Here is a 24,016-nt window from a genome sequence, read left to right as displayed (position 1 = left end):
AACATTTATTGAGCACTTATAATGTGTTGTGCACTGTTCTAGGGACCTCACCTAACATCATCTCTCTTCATTCTTCCAACATCCCTGTGAATTAGGTGACCGCATGTCCATTTTGCAGATTAGGAAACAGGCACGGGCAGGTGACTGGCCCGAGGTCACACATGCAATAAAATAGTGCAATTTTAACCTACGCAAGGTACAGAATTATAGGGGATGACCCAGTATCAAGTTTCCCTTTTGTTTTAGTTTTGGCTCCCTGATAGCAAGTCTGAGACTTTAGTGTAAGTCATTTATGTGGAAGGTGGTCCCTGGAAGCAGAAGTAAGGGGTGAGAGGAATGGGACAGAGAGGGTGTTAGTGAAGTCAGTTGTAGTAATAGGGATAAGTACTTCTGGTCTCTGAGAAGGTTCCAGAGAGATCTGAATGGTCTAGAACACCTCTCCGAATCATCCACCTGTGACAGTAGAAGACTGGCATTTACTCACCAGCTCCTGCCCCCATTAGTGAATGGCCTGGCACCTCTGGAACGTATGGGCAGAGCTCCCACAGGGATACCCCATCTATCAAATGGGGATGGAGATAACAGACTCATCTCATAGAGCTGCTGGGTTCCAAGAGTTAATATATGTAAAGCGCATCAAACCATGCTGGGCACAGGGAAAGCACTCAGTAATGTATGCTGTGTATGACCTGAGGGAAGAGCGTTCCATGCAGAGGGAATAGCAAATGTAAAGGGCCTGAGGCCAGGACACGTTCGCTGTGGAGGAGGCACAGCAAGGAGACCAGCGTGACTAGAGTGGACTCCAGGGCTCGAGGAGTGGATGGTCAGAAGGTGTGAGTCACTGCATCCAGCCAGGAAAGGTTTATTCACTCTTAAAAAGAGGTGCAAAGGATGTCCTAACTTCCACTTGTGGACATTCGCATGTAGTGATGTGATGCTTTGAGCTACAGCAGCCATCTTGGGACCATGAAGGGCACATTGCAGGATAATAGAACACTGAGGATGATGGCACAAAAGGATAGACAGAACCAGAATCTTTTTTTTTTTTTTTTTTTTTTTTTTTTCTGAGACAGAGTCCTGCTCTGTCACCCAGGCTGGAATGCGGTGGCATGATATCAGCTCACTGCAACCTCTGCCTCTCAGTTTCAAGCGATTCTCCTGTCTCAGCCTCTGGAGTAACTGGGACTACAAGCGCGTACCACCATGCCTGGCTAATTTTGGTACTTTTGGTAGAGACAGGGTTTCACTATGTTGGCTAGGCTGGTCTCGAACTCCTGGCCTCAAGTGATTTGCTTGCCTCAGCCTTCTAAAGTGCTGGGATTACAGGTGTGAGCCACCGCACCCAGCCAGAACTGGAGTCTTTGTTCAACTGCCTCTTTACCAACCTTAGACATGCCTACCACATCTTATTATGTGAGAAAACAAACCTTCTTATTGCTTAAGCAATTTTGAATTGGGCCATAGATATCTTAACACAGAGAATTTGATACCAGGAAATGAGGTCCCCCTGAGTACACCATGATGAAAGAATCAGGCCAGAGCTCCACTTTTCCACTCTAGAAACTGTTATCTTGCCATTCTTACTTCTTATAATGAGGAAGATGTTTTAGAAGGGATAACTTCCTTCTTGATGAAATTCTCTTTTTTTTTTTTTTTTTTTTTTTTTTGAGACGGAGTCTCGCTTTGTTGCCCAGGCTGGAGTGCAGTGGTGGGATCTCGGCTCACTGCAAGCTCCGCCTCCCAGGTTCCCGCCATTCTCCTGCCTCAGCCTCCTGAGTAGCTGGGACCACAGGCGCCCGCCACCTCACCCGGCTAGTTTTTTGTATTTTTTTAGTAGAGACGGGGTTTCACCGCTTTAGCCAGGATGGTCTCGATCTCCTGACCTCGTGATCCGCCCGTCTCGGCCTCCCAAAGTGCTCTGGGGCTGAGGTGTGGGTATCAGTTCTACTTCTGGAAACAAAGTATCATTTACGTGTCCACGGGAATTATGTTTGGAAAGGGAAAGGCTCAAATCTTGGTCTCAGTGTTCTAAGGTTTTGTGAGAGACTAAGAACCCAAAATAAAAGATCTTCAACAGCAAAATGGATGTTACGCAATTCACAGAGCACTATGAGCACTCTCTCAATTCACACAACTTTGAGTGAGGGGCAGCATTACTTCATTTTACAGACAGGATTCAGACAGTGTCAGCAACTGGCTCAAGGCAAAGTAGAAACCCCTGGCCCCCTCCTCCATGTGGAGTTTTCTCGGGCTGGCAGGGTAAGTATGCATTCCTCCGTGTTTGTACCATCCACGTGGAGAAGGAAGACAGACAAACCAGACATGGTTGTCTTCAACCGAGTCTGGGATTGTCCACCTTCCTGCTTGGAGTTGGTGGTTAGGTGGCTCCACAGTATGGACTTGTATGACCTGACTTTCATTTCAGCTGATCTTGAACAAGCGGGTCTATAACTGCACCTACTTCCAGTAGTGTTGTAATGATACAAACAGTGTGGAACTCGAAGGCAGGGCCCACACATTGTCAGCGCGATTCCTGAGGGCTCCGTGTGACAGTCACTGTTGCTGAACCAAGGCAACCAGCCGTGGGGCAGAGAGCGGACTCCGGAGCCAGACTATCTGGATTTGAATGCGGATTCGGCCACTTACTAGCTCCATGATCTTGGGTAAATCACTTAAACCTCTGTGTCTCAGTCTCCTCTTCTGTAAAATGGGAATAACAATCATACCTTCCTTGCAGGGTTGTTTTGAGGTTTAGATAAGTCAATATTCGTGCAAAATGTTTGGAACGGCGCCAGACACAGCCAGTACCAGATTGGAAGTGGAACCGTTGGTGGGGATCATCACCTCGCTGGCTAGGAGCCCTAGCAGCGGGGCAGCAGCGCACTGCAGGCTTTGCCGACTCATCTCGGCTGGGCAGGTTCGCCTCGCTCTCCACCCCCGCCCCCGCGGCCTAAGTCACCGCGGCCGGTGCGTCACCCGCGCCCCTCCCGCCCCGCGACCTGCAAACTCACCCTGAGTCAGCCCGCCCGGGCGCTTCCACTCCCCGGACGCCGCGCGGCGGAGGGGAGGCGGGAGGCGCCCCCCGGTGGAGAGCCGGAGCCCCGCGCGAGTCCGGCCGCACCTGGCGAGCGGAGCCTGAGTCGCGGGGGGGACCGCGGGGTTGAGACCGGACCACGGCGGGGCCGCGGGAGAAACGCGCCCTGGCCCGGGCCCCCCCACCCGACCGCGCAGAATGGTACGGCCCGGCCAGAGTTAAGGCCGGAGGAGGCGGCGAGTCCCGCGGCGGCGGCGGCGGCGACGACGGTGGCGGCGACGATGGGGCTGCGTGCTGGTGGAGCGCTGGGCAGAGCCGGCGCGGATCGGGGGGCGCCCGAGGGGCCCGGGCCGAGCGGTGGCGCGCAAGGCGGCAGCATCCACTCGGGCTGCATCGCCGCGGTACACAACGTGCCACTGAACGTGCTTATCCGGCCGCTGCCGTCCGTGCTGGACCCCGCCAAGGTGCAGAGCCTCGTGAACACTATCCGGGTGAGGCCCCGAGGAGTCCAGCCAGCCGGAGGGAGGGCTTTGGAGGGGAGGTCGTCGTCGGAGGGAGGTCGCCGCGATGGAGGCGAGACAGAGTGGTTCCAGGCTCAGCCGGAGCTTAGCATCTGCTGTGTGACCTTCAGCAAGTGGCTGGGCCTTTCTGGGCCTCTGTTTCCTCACTTGAGCAAGGAGGGAATTGGACGAGATAATTAAAGTAGTGATGATAATGCTTATAACGCTAGTGCTTGCAGTGGTCCAGGAACTGCAGGAAGTCCCTTAGTTTCCAATGCCAACCCAATGAGTACCTATGAGGTAGAGAGTGTCTCTTTTGCAAACGAGAAACTGAGGCAGGGAAGATTTCAGCGGCTTGACTAAGATCAGGCGCTTAAAAAGTGGCACGGCTAGGATTCACACCCAGGCAGCCGGCCCCCACTGCCCAGCACATGGCCACTGCACTACCCGGAGATAAGCCGTGGGTTATCATGGCTGTGACAGTCAGTGACAGTGGGACTGGGTGTGTCGTATCTGCTGGGAGGCCCTCGTCTGAATGGGAAGTGGAAGAGGTCAAGGGTCAGCTCCACCACTGAGGGAGGGTGTTAAGAATGCCAGAGTGGGCCGGGCGCGGTGGCTCACGCCTGTAATCCCTGCACTTTGGGAGGCCGAGGCGGGCGGATCACGAGGTCAGGAGATCGAGACCATCCTGGCTAACAAGGTGAAACCCCGTCTCTACTAAAATACAAAAAATTAGCCGGGCGCGGTGGCGGCGCCTGTAGTCCCAGCTACTCGGGAGGCTGAGGCAGGAGAATGGCGCGAACCCGGGAGGCGGAGCTTGCAGTGAGCCGAGATGGTGCCACTGCACTCCAGCCTGGGGGACAGAGTGAAGACTCCGCCTCAAAAAAAAAAAAAAAAAAAAAAAGAATGCCAGAGTGATTCTGGCAGGTGCAAGAACAGGTGTCAGGTTAGGCCTACACGACATTGCGTCCCCTCCCCCCGACCCTTGGAAGGTGAGCACATGAGATCCCTAAGCCCCACCCAGCACCTCTACAGCCACCCCCGATTAACTTTCAGTCCTAGTATTTACACTGCTGTCCTCACTGCCTGGAGCCACTTCCCCCGACAACCACAGGGCCTGCCCCCCTGCCTGGTCCAGCTCTCTGCCTCCTTGATCACCCTTGGTCAGGGTCCCTGGCGTCTCTAGCTCTCCCCTTAGCCCGAGATGTTTCTCAGGATACCACTTATGTCCACCAGAAATTATATCATACATTTATTTGTGTTGCATTTTATTTTCTGTCTTCCCGACCTCTTGTGAACTCTACAAGGGCGAGGACCTTGTCCCATCTTATCTGTTGCCACAACAGTAGCACAGTGCCTGGCTGAGATGGGAAGGGATCTGCCATACACGCCCTGTCCCACCACTGGGCTTTTTCTCCTGTTGAGAACCTCTTCTGTCTCTGCCTTGTTGTTTCTGACTCTTCCTCAGTCTTCCTGTCTCAGTGTCAGCATCTTCCCTGACCGTCCCTACCAGGTTAGCTCTGTGGGCCTGCAGCCACCTGTGTGACCACCTGCATAGCTCTGATCTACTGGCTTTTTTTTTTTTTTTTTTTTAAAGACATTGTCTCTCTCTGTCGCCCAGGCTGGGGTGCAGTGGCGCGATCTCGGCTCACTGCAACTTCTGCCTCCCAGGTTCAAGCTATTCTCCTGCCTCAGCATCCTGAGTAGCTGGGATTACAGGCACCCACCACCACGCCTGGCTGGTTGTTGTATTTTAGTAGAGATGGGGTTTCACCATATTGGCCAGGCTGGCCTCAAACTCCAGACCTCAAGTGATCTGCCCGCCTCAACCTCCCAAAGTGCTGGGATTACAGCTCACTGGCTTTTAATGTCCTGTTTAGACACCTGCCTTCCATGCTAGAACTGTAGGCTCCAAGGGCCAGAACCAGCTCTTCCTTTGCTTACGTACACCTATGTTAGTTTTCTGGGGCCACTGTAGGTTACCACAAAGTTGATGGCTTAAAACAACACAGCTTTATTTATCGTCAGAAGTCCAAAATGGGTCTTACTGGGCTAACATCAAGCAGGGCTGCACTGTTTTCTATAGGCTCTAGGGGAGAATCTATTTCCTCACCTTTCCCAGCTTCCAGACGCCACCCACACTGCTTGGCTTCTGGCCTCTTCCTCTAACCAGCAACATTAGACCAAGGCCTTCTCACATCGCATCACTCTGACCTCTTCTTCTGCTCCCTCTTCCCAGTTTTAAGGACGCTGATAATGACATTCGACCCATCTAGATAACCTTGGATAATTTCTGCATCTCAAGATCCTTACCTTAATTCCGTCCGCCAAGTCCCTTTTCCCATGTAAGGTAACGTATTCACAAGAGTTCAGACGTGGACATCTTTGGGAGCCATCATTCTGGCCATCCACCATCGTGCCTTCAGTACCCAGCACAAGGCCTGCCTGGCACGGCTGCCCCTCCGTAGTGCTCTACGGATGCCCGGTAGGCATCAGCTCACTGACTCTTCAGCAGCAGCCCTCTAGGATGTCTTATTCCCAGTTTACAGGTGAGGAATGTTATTCAGAGGGCTGGGTGCCCCAGCTGCTGTGGAGAGGAGCCGAGATCCAAAGTCAGGTGTGCCAAGTTCCAGAGCACAGGCTCGTGACTGCTGCGCCTTACTGCTGAATAATCATTTGTGGAATCATGAGCGAGGACCCGTGGGCCAGCAGCAGGAGGCATTTCAGGCCGCTCACACTTAATGGGGTCTCCCCAGAGTGCTCTACGCTGCACCCATCCTGCCCCAGGCTTTCGCTACTTAGAGGATGACCCACTCTCCACCTGGCTGTGCGGGCCCCTAACAGGAAGCCAACTTAGATTCTCCCTTTTCTCTTGCCCTTGGATTCACCCCTTCTGCCAGACCCCTCGGACCTGCCCCCTAAATGTGTCCCAAACCCGTCTACCTCTCCCTGTCCCCACCACACCGTCATCCAGACCAGCATCTTCTGCTGAATGCCTGCAAAGGCCTCCCCTCTGCCTTCCTGCCTTGTCCGCCCTGCCAAGTCTGTTCTCCCGTGACAGGATTCTAGAATGTGCATCAGATCATATCACTCTCCCCTATCGCGAACACTCCAGGCCCACCAACTTCTCTCAGAAACGGATCTGCACCATCTGGCTCCTGCTGGCCTTTCTGACCGTTCCTCGAGCCCTAGAGGCCACTCTGGTCACACTGGCCTCCTTGCTGTGCCTCCTATACGGTGAAGGTGCTCTGGCCTCAGGCCCTTTGCATTTGCTGTTCCCTCTGCGTGGAATCTTCTTCCCTCAGGTCATACACAGCATACATTACTGAGCGCTTTCAATGTGCCAAGCATGATTTAAAGTGCTTTACATATATTAACTCATTTAACCCAAAAGCTCTGTGAGATGGATCGGTTATCTCCATCCCATTTGATAGATGGGGCAACTGAGGCACAAAAAGATTAATTGCCGAAGATCACATAGCTGTTAAGCAGCGAGCTAGATTTGAACCCAGGCAGCTACGCTCTTAATTGAAACTATTCCACTTCTCTCTTTTTTTTTTTTTTTTATTTTTTTTGAGATGGAGTCTCGCTCCGTCGCCTATACTAGAGTGCAGTGGTGCGATCTCAGCTCACTGCGACCTCTGCCTCCCGGGTTCAAGCGATTCTCCTGCCTCAGCCTCCTCAGTAACTGTGATTACAGGCATGCACCACCATGCCCAGCTAATTTTTGTGGTAGAGAGAGGGTTTTGCCATTTTGGCCAGGCTGGCCTCAAACTCCTGACCTCAAGTGATCCACCCACCTCGGCCTCCCAAAGTTCTCATTACAGGTGTGAGCAACCATGCCCAGCCCCGTTTCTGAATCTTTCCAAGTACTCTGCTTCCTTCTTACCTCAGAGAGGCCTTGTGGACCCCATCTCTGTCCTCTCACCCGTGTTATTGTCATTATAGCATTTGTCACTCTAATATTTACTTCTTGTTCCATCTGCCCCACTAGACTGGAGCCCCTTGAAGGCAGGGCCTTATTCAGTCTCATTCCAGCTGTACTGTATTCCCAGGGTCTACAACAGGGCCCAATGGATAGTGTGCATGTGGTGTACTGATACATGTGTGGGAGAAATCCCTGATTTGTAGCATCTGTCCATTTCTTTTTTTTTTTTTTTTTTTTTTTTTTTGAGACGGAGTCTGGCTCTGTCGCCCGGGCTGGAGTGCAGTGGCCGGATCTCAGCTCACTGCAAGCTCCGCCTCCCGGGTTTACGCCATTCTCCTGCCTCAGCCTCCCGAGTAGCTGGGACTACAGGCGCCCGCCGCCTCGCCCGGCTAGTTTTTTGTATTTTTTAGTAGAGACGGGGTTTCACCGTGTTCGCCAGGATGGTCTCGATCTCCTGACCTCGTGATCCGCCCGTCTCGGCCTCCCAAAGTGCTGGGATTACAGGCTTGAGCCACCGCGCCCGGCCACATCTGTCCATTTCTCTGGTGTAAATACTCTCCCATGGCTGATTTTCAAGCTACAAAGTGATGTCGACCAGCTCACAAAATTCCTGATATTTAGCAGTTGTCTCTCACAGTAGTCCAGTGTGATCACCTTATAAGGAGCGTGGCACAGGTGGACAAAGTCTGCTTTACAAACTGTCAAGCCTTGTACCATCCATTGACTCTGTGCCCCTTCTCCCCAGGAGGACCCAGACAGCGTGCCCCCCATCGATGTCCTCTGGATCAAAGGGGCCCAGGGAGGTGACTACTTCTACTCCTTCGGGGGCTGCCACCGCTACGCAGCCTACCAGCAGCTGCAGCAAGAGACCATCCCCGCCAAGCTTGTCCAGTCCACTCTCTCAGACCTAAGGGTGTACCTGGGGGCATCCACACCAGACTTGCAGTAGCAGCCTCCTTGGCACCTGCTGCCACCTTCAGGAGCCCAAAAGACACACCTGGCCTCCAGCAGGCTGGGCCATGCAGAAGGGATAGCAGGGGTGCATTCTCTTTGCACCTGGGGAGAAGGTCTGACTCTGGGCACCCCTCTCGCCAGCTACAAGGCCTTGGACTCACTGTGCAGTGTGGGAGCCCCAGTTCCCACCTCTGTGACAATAGGATCATGGCCTTACCCTTGAAGCATTACTGAGAAGGTGAAATGAGAACAGAGATGCGCTTGGAGAGCCACATGCTGCCGGCTCCAAATTCCCAAGGACAAGGATCCCTCTGCATTTTTGTCTATGTAACCTCTTATGTAGACTACATTCAGCTGCAAGGATAGGAAAACCTTGGTTGCAGTGGTTTAAACAAACAGAAGATTGTTTTTCCACATAGCATGGATTCTGGAGATGGGTGGCTAATGGTATTGGTTCAACAACTCCACAAAGGTAGGGGTGACATCTTGGATCCTTTTGCCTTGATCTCAGTGCTTGTTACTTCATGGTCCCAAGATGGCTGCTGTATCCCCAAGAATCATGTCTGCGTTCAAGGAAGGAGGGGTGGAGGAAGAGGAAGGGCCAAACTAGCTGGACCTGTCACCTATCAGAAAGTAAAACCTAGTCAGAAGTCTGTTTCCTGCTCTCTCCCTCTGCATATTTTCACTTAGATGCCCTTGGCCTGAGCCAGCTACCATCGCACCTCTAGCTGCAAAGAAAGCTAAGACAGCAGGGAACAGAATTGTCATGGTTGAGTAGACCAATCGTGTTCCATCTACTGAGACTGGTACACTGCCTCCTGCAATAAAACTGGGATCCCATTACCAAGAGAGAAAGGCGGAATTGTGTACCAGTTAGGTTTTGCTGTGTAACAAACCATCCCCAAACTTGGCAGCTAGAAACAAACCCTCTATTTTCCCACAATCCTGTGGGTTAGCAGTTTGGGCTGGGCTCAACAGGGCAGTTCTGCTGCTCCCACCTGGGATCCCTCATGGAGTTAAGGTCAGCTGTTGACCTCAGCTGGGCCTGGATGGTCTAGGATAGCCTTACTTACTTGCCTGGAAGGTGACAGGCTGTTGGCTGGAGTTGCTTGGTTCTCCTCCATGTGGCCTCTCCAGCAGGCTAGCTGAGGCTTATTCACATGATAGCTTCAGGGTTCCAAGAGAGTGAGAGTAGAAGCTGAAAGACTTCTTGGGTTCTTGGCCTGGAACTGGGACTAGGACAGTGTCACTTCTGCTAAATTCTATCCGTCAGAGCAAATCACAAGGCTTTGCTCAGATTCAAGGGATGAGAAACAGACGACACGTCTTGATGAGGGGAACCACGCAGAGCTTGTGGCCATTTTTCACCTATCACAAATAATTTTGGATGGGCAAATAAAAGTATTTCCCTCTTCCCCCTTTCTCTCTCTCTGTTTCATGGGCCTCACTCTGCCAAGTCTGAAGGCACTAAGACATTGTCTTGGCCCTCAGGGTCTAGGGGAAGAGGTGTTGGGGCAGGAAGTGAGTCTCTCCAAGGACTGGACCCACTGTAGTAGGGGCACCTCCTTGCTGCACTGGTGGTATGGGGTTAGGCCAGGTAGGACATTCCAGAGGGGCTTCCGAAAATCAAGAGTCCCCAGGGAAAGGGAACAGAGTAAGGCAGGCCTTGTTCTCACTGCCCTCTAAGGGAACTTGGTCACTTGGCACTTTTAAGCCTCAGTTTCCCCAGTTCAATAATAAGGACAACAACTTTTCCCACGCATTCTCTTTCCCAGGGAAAGATGACTGAGGTGACCAATAATAGACCTGAAAAGGGAGAGTGTCCTGAGTGCAATGTTGTATCCTGGATTGGATCTTGGAACAAAAACAGGACATTAGTGGGAAAACTGTAAATCTGAAAAAAGTCTGAATTTTAATTAATATACCAATTTCAGTCTCTTGGTTTTGACGAATGTACCATGGTGATGTAAGATGTTGACCTTGGGGTAGGCTGGGTGAAGGATATACAGGAACTCTTTATACTATCTCTGCAACTTTTCTGTAAATCTAGTATCATTCCAAAATAAAAGTTTATTTAATTAAAAAAAAAGGGGTGTGCAATTCCTTTAGACCAACGGTTCAGGGTCTCAAGCTTGTTTGCTAAATCCCAGATTGCTGGGCTCCACCCCCACTTTGTTTTTTTGTTTGTTTGTTTGTTTGTTTTGAGACAGGGTCATGCCCTGTCACCCAGGCTGGAGTGCAGTGGCACGATCATGGATCGCTGCAGCCTTGACCTCCCGGGCTTAAGCGATCTTCCCACCTCAGCCTCCTGAGTAGCTGGGACTACAGGTGCGCCCTTCTCATTTTTTTGTAGAGATAGGGTTTTGCCATGTTCTCTGGGCTGGTCTTAAACTCCTGGCACAAGCGATTCTCCCGCCTCAGACTCCCAAAGTGCTGGGATTACAGACGTGGCCCCCGGAGTTTCTGATTCAGGTGAATTGGGGCAAGGCCCCAATAATATATTTGCTTTTCTAAGAAGTTCCCAGATGATGCTGATGCTGCTGTTCAGGGACCACACACTAAGAGCCACTCATTTAGACTGCGTCAGTTATTTTCAAATACAGTGACCTCCCCATTTCCATCCCCAGTGGAATGAGTCTACTCATTCCCCCCAGCTTGTCTACTCATTAACTGTGTTACCTTGGGCAGTTCTGTCCCTTCCCTGGGGACTTCTTCCAGGCTGTCAGATGGACTGTGTACCCCTAAGGTTTGTAGCGAGGGTGAGGTGCCACGGTCTTCTGCGAGTAAACTCCTCCTGTGCCCACTGGGCTGGAATAAGAGTGAAGATGGTCGCCCCCTCCCGAAATAACTTTTTCTTCTTGCAGAGAAGACGCAACCAGGCAGCGCTAAGGGCCCTGCCAGGCACTGGGAAGGAGGTGCAGAACGGATTCGGAGTAGAGGGGGACTGGTTGGTCATTTAAGGAAGAGGAGCCGGGTTTTAAAGGCTGTAAACTGCAGGTCGCTGAGAGTTGCGTTTCCCTCTTATAGCAGCAGGTGGCGCTGCTCTCCTGCCCCCACTGCAGGGCTGGCCCTCGGGCTTGCAGAGCTACCGCCGTGGAAAGGGACTGGATGCACGCGCCCGGCTGAGAGAGGCAGAATAGTTAATCCGGGTTCAGCCGGGAGTCTGGAGTTCAGGTTCTACTTACCTGCTCTTGTTCTGTGACCTTGCATACATGTCTACCCACTCCTGTCTATACTGGGAGTGCTGGGCCAGAGAATCTCAGGCTCAGCAAAGGAGGTACCTTCTCCAAGAAGCTTCTGGGCTCCTACTAGCTGGGCTACCATGAGCCTACAGTGGCCCTCCCCAAACGAACCTCTGCCCCCAGGAACTTGGCTCCAGTGAAAGGCAGTATGTGCCTTCCCTGCCCTGGAATCCACCCATTTGACCGTGATAGATTTAAATTTTCTTTTCTTTTCTTTTCTTTTCTTTTCTTTTTTTTTTCTTCGTTTCACAAAGCTTTTCGTTGTTGTTTTAGTAGAGACGGGGTTTCACCATGTTGGCCAGGCTGGTCTCAAACTCTTGGCCTCAGGTGATCTGCCCGCCTCAGCCTCCCGAAGTACTGGGATTACAGGCATGAGCCACCATGCCCAGCCATTTCACAAGTTTTATATAAGTATATTTACTTTTTAAAATGTGTTTGTTTGTTTGAGACAGGGTTTTGCTCTGTTACCAAAGCTGGCATGCAATGTCCTCATTATAGCTCACTGCAACCTCAAACTCCTGGCCTCAAGCCATCCTCCTGCCTCAGCCTCCCGAGTAGCTAGGACTACAGGCACCACCACACCTGGCTAATTTTTTTTTTTAAACGTTTTATACAGACCAGGTCTTGCTCTGTTGCCTAGGGTGGTTGGTCTCCAACTCCTGGCCTCAAGTGATCCTCCTGCCTTGGCCTCCCAAAGTATTGGTATTACAGGCATGAGCCACTGCATTCAGCCATATTTACCTTTTAAACATTAAAATATTAAAATGTTAAATAATTAAATATTAGAAACTGAAAATATTAGAGGCAAGCGGAAGCCCACCACAAGACCTAGTCCCAGTTATTCCTTTGCACTCTTGAGACAGTTACCTTCATGAATTTGGCATCAACCCTTCCAGACTCATCTAATTTGATAGTAATGAATGTGTGTTTAAGTAAAGAATGTTTTCTTTTTTGTGTTGTTTTGCAGGTTGCTTTTCTCCCTTGGCACTGTGCCGCCGCCAACCATCCCATTCGTGTGTGTTCTTCTCCCAATCTCCCTCATTCTGGTCTGTGCCCAAATGTCACTTCTTCCTGGGCCTTCCCAACCATAGTGTCTAAAACAGCCCCCTCCCCCATCATTCTGTCCCTTTATCCAGTTTTATTTTCTTCATGGCATTTGTCACACTCTCCCAAATTTTCTTCTGTGTCTGCTTTTTTTTTTTTTTTTCCTATCACCCAGACCGGAGTATCCAGTGGCACCACCGTGGCTCACTGCAGCCTCCAACTCCTGGGCTCAAGCAATCCTCCCAGTTAGCCTCCTAAGTAGCTGGGATTACAGGTGTGTGTCACCAGGCCCAGCTAATTTTTTATTTTTATTTTTTGTAGAGATGGGGTCTCACAATGTTGATCAGGCTGATTTTCAACTCCCAGCCTCAAGCAATCCTCCCATATCAGCCTCCCAAAGTGCTGGGATTACAGGTGAGCCACTGTGCCCGGCCAAATGTGTGTTCTTAAGGCAGGACTTAATCTGTCTTGTTTATCACTGTAGGTTCAGTGCTAAGAACAGTGCCTAAAAGATAATAGTGTTCAATCAATATCTGGCAAATGAATGAATTCCAGGTGGCTCTAGCTCATTCTTTTTCACTGCTGCGTGGTGTTCCAGGGTGTGAATGTAGCTGTTTGTTAGTCATGATCATGATCGTGGACGTGTGGGGGCTTACAGTTATTTGCAGCTGTGAACAGCCCCCACCATCACCCTGCTCTTTCAACTGTATACCCAGGAGTGGAGCTGCCTGGCTGATGCATATGACCGTTTCCATCTTCTAAGACCCTGGCAAATTGCTCTCCAAAGTGGTCGTTCCAAGTGCCACCTTCTCCTGTGGAATTTGGGAGCCTATGTTCCTTCCCTGCACTCCAACCAGTACTTCTTAGCCTTGTTTGGGATCATGAATGTGGTTGAGAACACAAGAAAGCCATGAGTCCTTTCCCCAAAAATATACACACACATTTTGGGCAGTTTCTGGGCCTCCCTGTATTTGATGATCTCCTTCCCCAGGAGATCCTGTATCAAATATTTAGAAGCCTAATTATCCTTTGGATGGGAACTCTGAGGCACAGGCAGGTGGCAGTGTGAATGAACGAATGAATGAGTGAATTCATGAATGAAAGGGCTGTCGTTTTGTAGCAGACAGAGGAGAGCCTTCAGACCCTGACCTACCTCCAGTCAGAAAAAAACCCCACCTATCTGGGTCACTCCAGTCCCGCCCCACCCTGGACCAGAAGGCACCAAGGACAGGCTCCAATGGGTTTCTGGGCTCAGGCTTGGGCAGCTGCACCTATCAGCCCTGGAGAAGGCAGACCAAGTCTGGCACCCAGGGTCAAGGCAGGGAATCAGGGGGAGCCACTGACTTTCCTGGGCTGAAAGAGAGTGAAACATCCGTCTCTGGGGTGAAACATCAGTCTCTGGGGTTTAACATCCATCTCCGCCTCCCACGCAGGCATGCACTATAGGTTACAAAGCACATTTGCGTCCAGCCCCTGCCTTAGCACTTCCATGGTGCGGGAAGTAGAGACTGCGATGAGGAGAAAGCTGTCATCCTCCGTCGTCATCATCATCATCATTGTAGCTCCCGTACTCTAATTCTCACAGTAGCCCCCAGAGGTGAACAGGATAAAATGATCTTTCCTGTTGGACAGACTGGTAAACTGAGGACCGAAGCAGCGCGGCGACCTGCCGCAGAGCCGCCAGCGAGCGCGGGTGCGTTAACCGGCCCCCGACCCGCACCCCGCCGGCCCATGCGCGCTGCCCTCCCTCGCCGCCCCTTCCCCGGACCTGACCCCCGGCTCTGCCTGACAGATGACCTCAGCTGCCGCCAATCCATTGGTTCCAGCTCCTGGGGGGAGCGCAGAACAAAGCGCGCTTTGTGGCCGGGCGGTCCCCTCACCCCGCGCGTCCGCCCCCGGGACCCCCTCCGGAACTCCGAGCGACGCCCCCCGTCCGACAGCCGTGTAATGTCTTCCAGGCCGCGCGGCCCCTTCCAGAGCACGAGGGTCGCCCATCCCTCCCCCGGGGGGCTCCCCGGCGCCGCCCAGGGTGCTCTACCCCTGCTGGGCCCCCCAGGCAACCAGATTGGGGGGCATCCCCAGAGGGAGGCTCTGCTGGTTGCCCCCGTCCCTGCGGAAGCAGCGTGAGGGCAGGGTCCAATGTCGGGGTTTGGGTGCCAAGCAGGGGCTGTCGCCTGATGACCTTATCTTTTTACCCTCAGCGCCACCACCTGCAGTGGAAAATGCTGTTATTGCTTGGAGGTGTTGTTATTATTGTCGCTGTTATTATTATTTTGTGGCTGTGAACACGAGTCACTTTATTTATTTGCTTAACTTTTTTTTGAAACAAGGTCTTGCTCTGTGGCCCAGGCTGGAGTGCAGTGGTGTGATCACGGCTCTTTGCAGTCTCCAACTCCTGGGCTCAAACGATCCTCCTACCTCAGCCTCCCCAGCAGCTGGGACCACAAGCACATACCACCGTGCCTGGCTAATTTTTTAAGTTTTTTGTAGAGACAAACAATGTCTCGTTATGTTGCCCAGGCTAGTCTTGAACCTCTGGGCACAAGCAATCCTCCTGCCTCAGCCTCCCCTAGTGCTGGTGTGAGCCACTGCACCCCTCTGGGAATCACTTTAGATTCAGACAGATCTAGGTTTGAATTTGTTTGTGTTACTAACTGTGAGACCTTGGGAAGTTAGTTCACCTGTCAGAACAACAAGCGTACCCAGCATTTATTGAGCATCTACCATGTGCCACACAGAGCTCTGTGTTTAAAGGCTTTACTTAGCTCATTTAATCCTCAAGGTAACCTTAGGAGGGGGGAGTTATTCTCCTCATTTTACAGAGGAGGGGACAGAGGCTCCAGCTGTCCTAGAGACAAATTCACTTCTCTGAGCCTCAGTTTTCTCATCTGTAAAAGGGGACAAGCATAGTAACTCCCCATGGACCATTCACTCTCATGAGTCTTGCCTCTTTCCCGATGAGGTCACGGAGGCTGTGAGCAGGTTCCTGGCTGCCCAGAGATATTCAGGGTGGCTCTTCCCCTAAGGCCCTTCATCCTTGGAGTACCCTCCATGAGAGGGCAGCTCCAGTTGGGGTTATCTGGGATGGAGGTATAGGAGGAGGGTCTGCCCTGCAGCTGGAAACCTCTCTCCTAAGGGATGAGCTTGCTGCCCTGGCCTGCCCTTGAGGGTCAGGGGGTGGGGCAGGCAGAGAGAAAAGCTATATCCGGAGAGGGGACTGAGGGGCCATAGCGAGGCTGGGCAGGGCTGGGAGTGACTGCCCCCACCCTTCACACACACCCCTGGACATTCATTCTGCAAATCAGTACTATTCCAGGCACTGAAGCCATCAGAATACAAAACAGATACAAACTTCTGTCCTCTTGAAGTCCAGTCTGGGAGATAGGCAATGACACACACAAAATCAAAGGTAAAATGTGCTATCTGGTAGTGCTATGTGCTCTGAGGGAAAAGCAGGGGAGGAAGAATGAGCTAGGACATACTCATTTAGGTAAGGTGGATGGGCCTCTCTGAGAGGGGGCATTGACCTGGACAATGAGAGGAAAAATGCCCTGTGGGTGTCAGAGGGATGTGTTCCAGGCAGAGGGAACAGCATATGCAAAAGCCCTGAGCTGGGAGCCTGCAGAGAGTGTTCAAGAAGCAGCAAAGAGGCCAGTGTGGTGGGGACAGTGGGGGGTGGGAGAAGAGCCGTGGCTGGGCAGGTGACGAGGCTGGAGAGGTGAGGGTCATCATCTTGGGAGGGGCCTCATATCAGGGTGAGGGCTTTAGCTTTTTCTCCAAGTGAGCTGGGAGCCACGTGAGGCTTTGAGCAGAGGAAGGACATGGTCTGGCTCTGGCTGCCAAGTAGAGCAGGAAAAGAAGGAAGGAGAAGGTGATGCTGCTGTCACCAGAGCCCCAGGTGATGCTTGGTGGATCGCACCTGGGTAGAAAGAATTGATCCAAATCGGGACATAACTTGAAGAAGGAGCTCCAGGATTTACCAGTGGATGGGACTGGATCTGGGGGATGAGAGAGAAGATCCCAGTGACTCCAACTTTGGGAGTCCACCAGCCCTTTTCGGAACCTTCACTGCAGGCCAGAGTGTAGACAGAGTCCTGGAGTCGCTGGGATGAATCCCTCTCTGCCACTGGTGCCCTGGGAAACTCAACCAAGCACAGACACACAGTGAAGAGCTGAGCTTAGAAACAGGTTTCCTGGCCGGGCATGGTGGCTCACGCCTGTAATCCCAACACTTTGGGAGGCCGAGGCAGGTGGATCACAAGGTCAGGAGATTGAGGCCATCCTGGCTAACAGGGTGAAACCCTGTCTCTACTAAAAATACAAAAAATAAGCCGGGTGTGGTGGCAGGCACCTGTAGTCCCAGCTACTCAGGAGGCTGAGGCAGGAGAAAGGCGTGAACCCGGGAGGCGGAGCTTGCAGTGAGCTGAGATCACGCCACTGCACTCCAGCCTGGGCTACAAAGCGAGACTGTCTCAAAAAAATTAAAAAAAAAAAAAGTAAAAATAAAAATAAAAATAAATAATAATAAATAAAATATAAAAAAAAATTTTGAGGCAAAGTCTGGCTGTGTCACCTAGGCTGAGGTGGAGTGGTATGATCACAGCTCACTGCAGCCTTGACCTCCTGGGCTCATGTGATCCTCCTGCCTCAGCCCCCTGAGTAGCTAGGACCACAGGTACGTGCCATCATGTCCAGTTTTTTTTTGTTTTTTTTTTTTTTTGAGACAGAGTCTCACTCTGTCACGCAGGCTGGAGTGCAGTGGCATGATTGCTGCTCGCTGCAACCTCCACCTTTCAGGTTCAAGCGATTCTCCTGCCTCAGCCTCCTAAGTAGCTGGGATTACAGGCGTGCACCAACACGCTCGGTTAAATTTTTGGTATTTTTAGTAGAGATGGGGTTTCACCACGTTGGCCAGGCTGGTCTCGAACTCCTGATCTCATGATCCACCCACCTCGGCCTTCTAAAGTGCTGGGATTACAGGCTTGAGCAACCATGCCCGGCCTTAATTTTTTTTTTTTTTTTTTTTCTGGAGAGATGGGGGTCTCACTATGTTGCCCAGGCTGGTCTTGAACTCCTGGCCTTAAGCAATCCTCCTGCCTCAGCCTCCCAAAGCATTGGGATTACAGATGTGAGCTACCACACCCAGCCTGTTCTCTCTTGAAGTCGTTTCAGTATCACTTTGGGAAGCATGGAACTATTGGAACTAGAAGGGTCTTCAATTTTAATTTAGGAAATATTCAGGGTCTACTAAAATATATCATATCATATCACCTCTTGCTTAAAAGTGTTTGGAGATCAAATTTAGAAAACAATTCCAGGCTCTTCACCGTCAATACCCAAAATGACCTCCCCTGCCCCTGCTCTTCCCCATCCAGCCAGGCTTCCTAGTTTCCGATTGCCTTGTGACCTCAGGGCTCTTGCACTCGCTCTTGCCTCTATCTGGAATGTGCTTTCTCTTGTTCTTCTGGCTTTGTTGCATGCTTCAGGTCCCAGCTCATATATTACCTTCCTAGAGAGACTCCGCTTGTCTCTCCACACCCTGCCATGCTCTTCCCAACAGTCTCACTCTGCATTTCCTTCATAGCATGGAATGATTGTGTTTGTGTGCCTGTGTGCTTGTGCTTTGTCCTGCCGCCCACTGGGATATAAGCTCTGTGCAAGCAGGACCTGGTAGGCAACACAGCCAAGGATCTGGGCGGAAGGGCCCAGAGAAGGGCAGCCTGGGGAGGGCAAGTGTTTGGACTGTCCCCAGACAGGGGAGCAGGTGTGTCTGTGGGCCCCAGAGAGCACAGGGTCTCCAGAAAGATAATATGAAAAAATGTCTTTTACACACACCTAGTGGTTCAGATGTGGAAAGGGCTATGTCGTAAGGTAGTGAGTTCCCCCATTCTAGGAGCTATGCAAGTTGAATTAGGACAGCCTCCCAATGTGTTGGGGCTGTAGAGAATGGATGAGATAGATATTCATTCGCTTGCTCATTTACCCATTCGTGCATTCATTCATTCTAACTCCTATGTATCCATTTATTCACTGACTACAAAGTTTACTGTGTGGTGGGCAACCTTCATGACTTTGGCCACACCTACATGGCATCTGTATTATTATTTACTTAATATCCTCAACATGTGGTGGTGGTGGTGGTGGTGGTGGTGGTGGTGGTTTTGAGACAGAGTCTCACTCTGGAGTGCAACAGCGTAATCTCAGCTCACTGCAACCTCCGTCTCCCAGGTTCAAGCAATTCTCATGCCTCAGCCTCCTGAGTAGCTAGGGTTACAGGCATGCGCCACCATGCCCGGCTAATTTTTTTGTGTTTTTAGTAGAGACAGGGTTTTGCTAAGTTGGCCAGGCTGTTCTCAAACTCCCGACATCAGGTGATCCACCCACCTTGGCCTCCCAAAGTGCTGGGATTGCAGGCATAAGCCATCATGCCCAGCCCTCAATCTGTGTTTTTAAATCAACTTAGAGGTACAATTTACATACAATAAAATGCACCCATTTTAAGTGTTACCGTGCAATGCATTTTGAAAAATATACACAGCCATGTAACTACCACTACAAGCAAAACACAAAACGTTTCCATCACCCCACAAGTGCTCTCGTGCTCCTTTTCAGTCGAGCCCTCTTCCCCACCCTGGTTCTGATCACTTCATCAGAAAGTGCCAAACGCTTCCAACTCCCGCTGGCCATGTCCAAACATAAAGGAAAAATCGGAATCCCCGTTACAAACAAAAGGTAACTGACCAAAATGAATAAAATGGCAACTAAACAACATTCTCAAATTCTAGATGGATAGTGTTGTTTGTAGAAGCTCTGAGTTCAAGACCAGCATTCTTGGGGTGGGCTTTGGGGGAGTTAGGGGAGAGAGAGAGAGAAAGAGAGATCCACAGGTGCTAGAAACACGTTCCTGGCATCATCAGAGACTTTCTCCTTGGCCTGTGAGAAGGGCTGGGAGATAATGAAAAAGGAACGACTTTTTCACTGTTGATTTATTGTTATTTAATAACTTGTTGCTGTTCACCTGTATCATCTTTTATCCAGTCCCCACTCCCACCCCCATGATGCAAGTTCCACGTTTGGGAAACACGGCAGCTACTCATGTTCCCTTTCGGTCACCCGCTCATCATTCACGCACATGACACATGTTTATTAGTAGCTACTCTGGGCCAGCACTGGAGCTACAGAGGAAAACTATGAGTCAGCCTGGAGTGTGGCATCGTGCCAGGCACATAGGTGACCCTGAGAAAGTATCTGTTGAATGGATTGTTGTGAAATGAAAAACACAAATACCTATGTTCTCCTTGATACTCTAAGCTGTTGCTCTAACAAAAGTTGTCTGGAGCAATCAAGAAATGCTTATCAGAAGAGGTGGCCCTTGAACAGAAACTTGACAAAGTTCATTCTCCTTCTACTCATTTGACAGATGGGGAAATAGAGGCTCAGAAAGGTAAAGTGACTTGCTCAAAGCCACACAGGAAAAAGAGAGAAAAATGAGGGATGGGCAGAACCCAAGACTCAGGACTCCAGCCCACCATTTCTCCCAGGGGCTGGGCCAGGTCTGAGGCCAGTTGGCAGGAAGGTAGGCCTGGGGAAGGGACTCCCAGGTCCTGAGTCTGGAATCCATTTGCTCCAGCCCAGAAATGTTTTCCCAAGGAGAAGTGGGAGGCCCTGGCCCTACCCCTCCCAGCACCACCACTCCCCCCACAACCATCTGCTCCCTGTTTATTTATTTATACTTAAGTCTCACCTCCCAACCCTGCCAGGGGCACGAAACATACCGGCATCCCTGCAGAGAGTGGAATTAGCGGGAGAGAGGCACTGTTAGCCCCCATCACAAGGGAAAACCCAGGTCTGAGAGGTCCTCAGCCCTATTGCCCAACAGGGATCAGTCAGGAGTACTGGGCTCAAATGCCAGCCCTGCTGGTCCCTGGCTGTGTGACCGCTTTGTGCCTCAGTTTACTCATCTGTAAAATGGGATTGATAATAGCAGCCACCACATGGAGTTGGTAGTGAAGATTCGGTAAAGTGCTTTGGACGCGTCTGACACAGGCATACTTAACGAGTGATGCTGTCTTGGTGTGAGTTTGAGCAGCACATTGCCCCTCTGGGGTCTATTCCCTCATCTCCACAGTGGACAGCTTGCTGCACAATCTAAGGGCCCTTGCAATCAAATGTCTGAGGGTTCGTGAGGGCCATAAGACCTGTTCCTTCCCCAGGACCCTTACCCCAGCCCTGGCTGAGGACAGGTGGATGATGCCAGTGCCCTGCCTCCAGGCACGATTGTGCCCCGGCCATCTCCTAATCTGCAGGAAAGGCAAAGCCACACCTTCTTCAGCCCCACATGAAGGCAGTGATCTTACCTCGGCTCCCTGAGTCACCCCCACCCCAGAAGGCTGGCGCTGGCTTCCATCCACAGTGGCGCTGACTAGCACAGTGAATGCAAATCCCGAAAAACTGGGCCCAGCTGCTCATTAATGGTAATTAGCTCAGGGTCTGTCAGCTGCGAAGGAGCTGCAGGGCCCAGGCTGCTACCCCCAGGCTTTGTTCTGGTGCCACCCGCTCCCCACCCTCCACAGACCCAGCCTTCCTCCTCCTCAAGCTGCAGAGGACTGTGTGTGCTCAAAACTGACACTTCCCTCCCAAAACGGATGCTCCCCTCCCTCCCAATTTTCCCATCTCTGCCTTCATCCCCTCGCCTGAGCCCCCACTCCCCTTTTGTCCCCATCCCTCTCTCTGAGTCTACAACCCCCATCTGAGTCTGGTTCTCTCTGCACCACAGCCCCTCTCTGAGCCCACTTGCCACTGGGTCCCTGTCTATTTCACTCTCTGTGCTTACATTTTCTCCCTTGAGCTCCCTCTTCCCTGACCAACCCCTCCCGCTCCATCTCTCCAAGCCCACTTCCACCCTGCTCCAGCCTGACTCATCTTCAGAGCCTGTGTCTCCCCCCAGCCCCTGTTCCCCTTGCAGATCACACCGTACTCGCGTGTGCACTTGAAATGCTGTGCCTCCTAAGGCCTTTTGGAGGCGTCACAGGCAATCTAGGCTCATTCTTCCATGCTGGAGGCCACATCGGCCTGGTCTGCGCAGGTGAAGGGAAAACTTCCCCGCAGGCAGAGCCGAGGGGCTGCCTTGGCTGGGGGACTTCTATCATCAGACAGGAACCATGCGGTGGGAGCCTTAAGAGGCCAATGAAGGGACATGGAAACCTTTACTGGCATGCCTCACTGTCTGCTGGACACTGTGTGAAGTTTATTTCCTTCTTATTGCCCTGAGGAGACGGAAGCTCAAGAGATGTCATCTGCCTGAGTCTCACAAGAGGGCCTGAGCTGAGATCAAACCAAGCAAGGCTCACTCCACATCCCGACTTATCCCTGCTACACCCCCAGTCCTCCGAGGCCCTTCCCCAGCCCCCTCTGGCCTGCCCACGCCTGGAAAGAGGAGGCGGGAGGAACAGAAGCCCCAAGAAGGGCGGGAATTGGTGGGGGAGAAAGAGGGGAGGCAGGTGCCTGTGGGATGCTCTATCCTGGCCTTCCTCAGTCCTCAATCCCCCCACCCCAGCAGGCCCCTGACCCCCTCCACCCCATTCTCATCTGGCCTCCATGTGCTGGCGCCTGCACCTGAATACACACTCCCCACCAATCTGTCTTGGGCTGTCAGAGGATCAATGGGGCTCCCAAGGCCTGGCCCAGCAGGGAGCTAGAGGGGAGTCCCTAACGAGAGTTAAGAAGGGACCCAGGGGAGGGGGAGGATGTGAGAAGAAGCCAGGCTGAGAATGGGAGCATGAGCCTGGGTCTGGCATTTTTTTGAAAGACCCTTGGAAGGACTGGTTCCCCAATAGTAAGACCCGTCAACTCTCTTATTCAGGAGTTCCAGGCTGGTTTCCAAGTCTGTTTTGCCTCTGACGTTAGGACCTGTCCCTACTCCACTCTGAGCCTCAGCTTCCTTATTTGTGAACCTGAAAGAGATTGACTGCCCTGGGATTGCACCTCAGATGGACATAAGTTTCTAAAATCAGCAAGAGATCTCTCTTTTTGTTCAAATGTGAAGTGGTCTCCAAAATGTTAAATGAAATAAAGCAAGACGCAGACCATGTGTCTATTTAGCTACCTCCTGCATGCACATAACTCGAGAAGAAGACAGATGAGTGGATTCGCTTGTCTATACATAGAACATTTCTGGAAGGACACAAGAAACAGTGAAATTAGGGATGGCTTGGGGAGAGGATTGGGGTGGGTGGGAGACTTGCCTTACACTCTTTTATACTGTTGGAATATTGGTCTATGTTTGTGTATTCCTTTATCAAATTATAATTTCATCTATTGCAAAATAGATCATCCTGCTAGGAAATATATGGCCAGGAAATATAAAGAGAAACAGAATATTTACATAGTATCAGTGTATCTTCCTATAAGGTATTTGTTAATTACAAAGAGAAAAATGGTAACTTTACAGTGGGGAAAACTGGCAGACACCACCTTCACCAAGTGATCACAGTGAACATTGCTAATAATGGGGCAAGTTGGCATCACGGGCCCCCTGATGGGACGCACCCTGAAGGACAAAGCATCACTGATACGGTGTTCTTGCCACAAGTGCCTGATCTGAATCCAAGCATAAAGAAATAACACAAAAATCCAAACAGAGGGACAATCTGCAAAATCACTGGCCTAAACTCTTCCAATAATGTCGATCATAAAAGTCAAAGAAACTGTTCCAGGCCGGGCACGGTGGCTCACAACTGTAATCCCAGCACTTTGGGAGGCCGAGGCAGGTGGATCACCTGAGATCAGGAGTTCGAGATCAGCCTGCCCAACATGGTGAAACCCCGTCTCTACTAAAAACACAAAAAATTAGCCAGGCATGGTGGCAGGCACCTGTAATCCCAGCTACTCAGGAGGCTGAGGCAGGGGAATCACTTGAACCCGGGAGGCAGAGGTTGCAGTGAGCCGAGATTGCACCATTGCACTCCAGCCTGGGTGACAAGAGTGAAACTCCATTTCACAAAACAAACAAACAAAAACTGGCCTAAACTCTTCAAATAATCAGTCATAAAAGCCAAAGAAACTGTTCCAGGCTAGGTGCAGTGGCTCACGCCTGTAATCCCAGCATTTTGGGAGGCCGAGGCGGGTGGATCACTTGAGGTCAGGAATTCGAGACCAACCTGGTCAACGTGGTAAAACTAAAAAAATACAAAAATTAGCTGAGCGTGGTGGCAGGTGCCTGTAATCCCTGCTACTCAGGAGATTGAGGCAGGAGAATCTCTTCAACCTGGGAGACAGAGGTTGCATCACTGTCAGTGAGCCGAGATGGCACCAC

The 24,016-nt window shown here is 51.3% G+C and overlaps 1 protein-coding gene across 1 annotated transcript; it reads left to right on the top strand.

The window, feature by feature from the left end:
- The first annotated feature begins 3,156 nt into the window (after positions 1-3,156).
- Positions 3,157-10,496, top strand: SRXN1 (sulfiredoxin 1). The gene is made up of 2 exons (XM_025400495.1): positions 3,157-3,525; positions 8,208-10,496. The coding sequence occupies exons 1-2, from the start codon at positions 3,316-3,318 to the stop codon at positions 8,409-8,411; spliced, it is 414 nt and encodes a 137-aa protein (XP_025256280.1). The 5' UTR covers positions 3,157-3,315; the 3' UTR covers positions 8,412-10,496.
- Positions 10,497-24,016: the final 13,520 nt, after the last annotated feature.

Source organism: Theropithecus gelada, chromosome 10 (assembly GCF_003255815.1).
Source record: "Theropithecus gelada isolate Dixy chromosome 10, Tgel_1.0, whole genome shotgun sequence".
Classification (NCBI taxonomy): Eukaryota; Metazoa; Chordata; class Mammalia; order Primates; family Cercopithecidae; genus Theropithecus; species Theropithecus gelada.
Note: the sequence above shows the minus strand (reverse complement) of the source record. Positions and strands in the feature narration are given on the sequence as shown.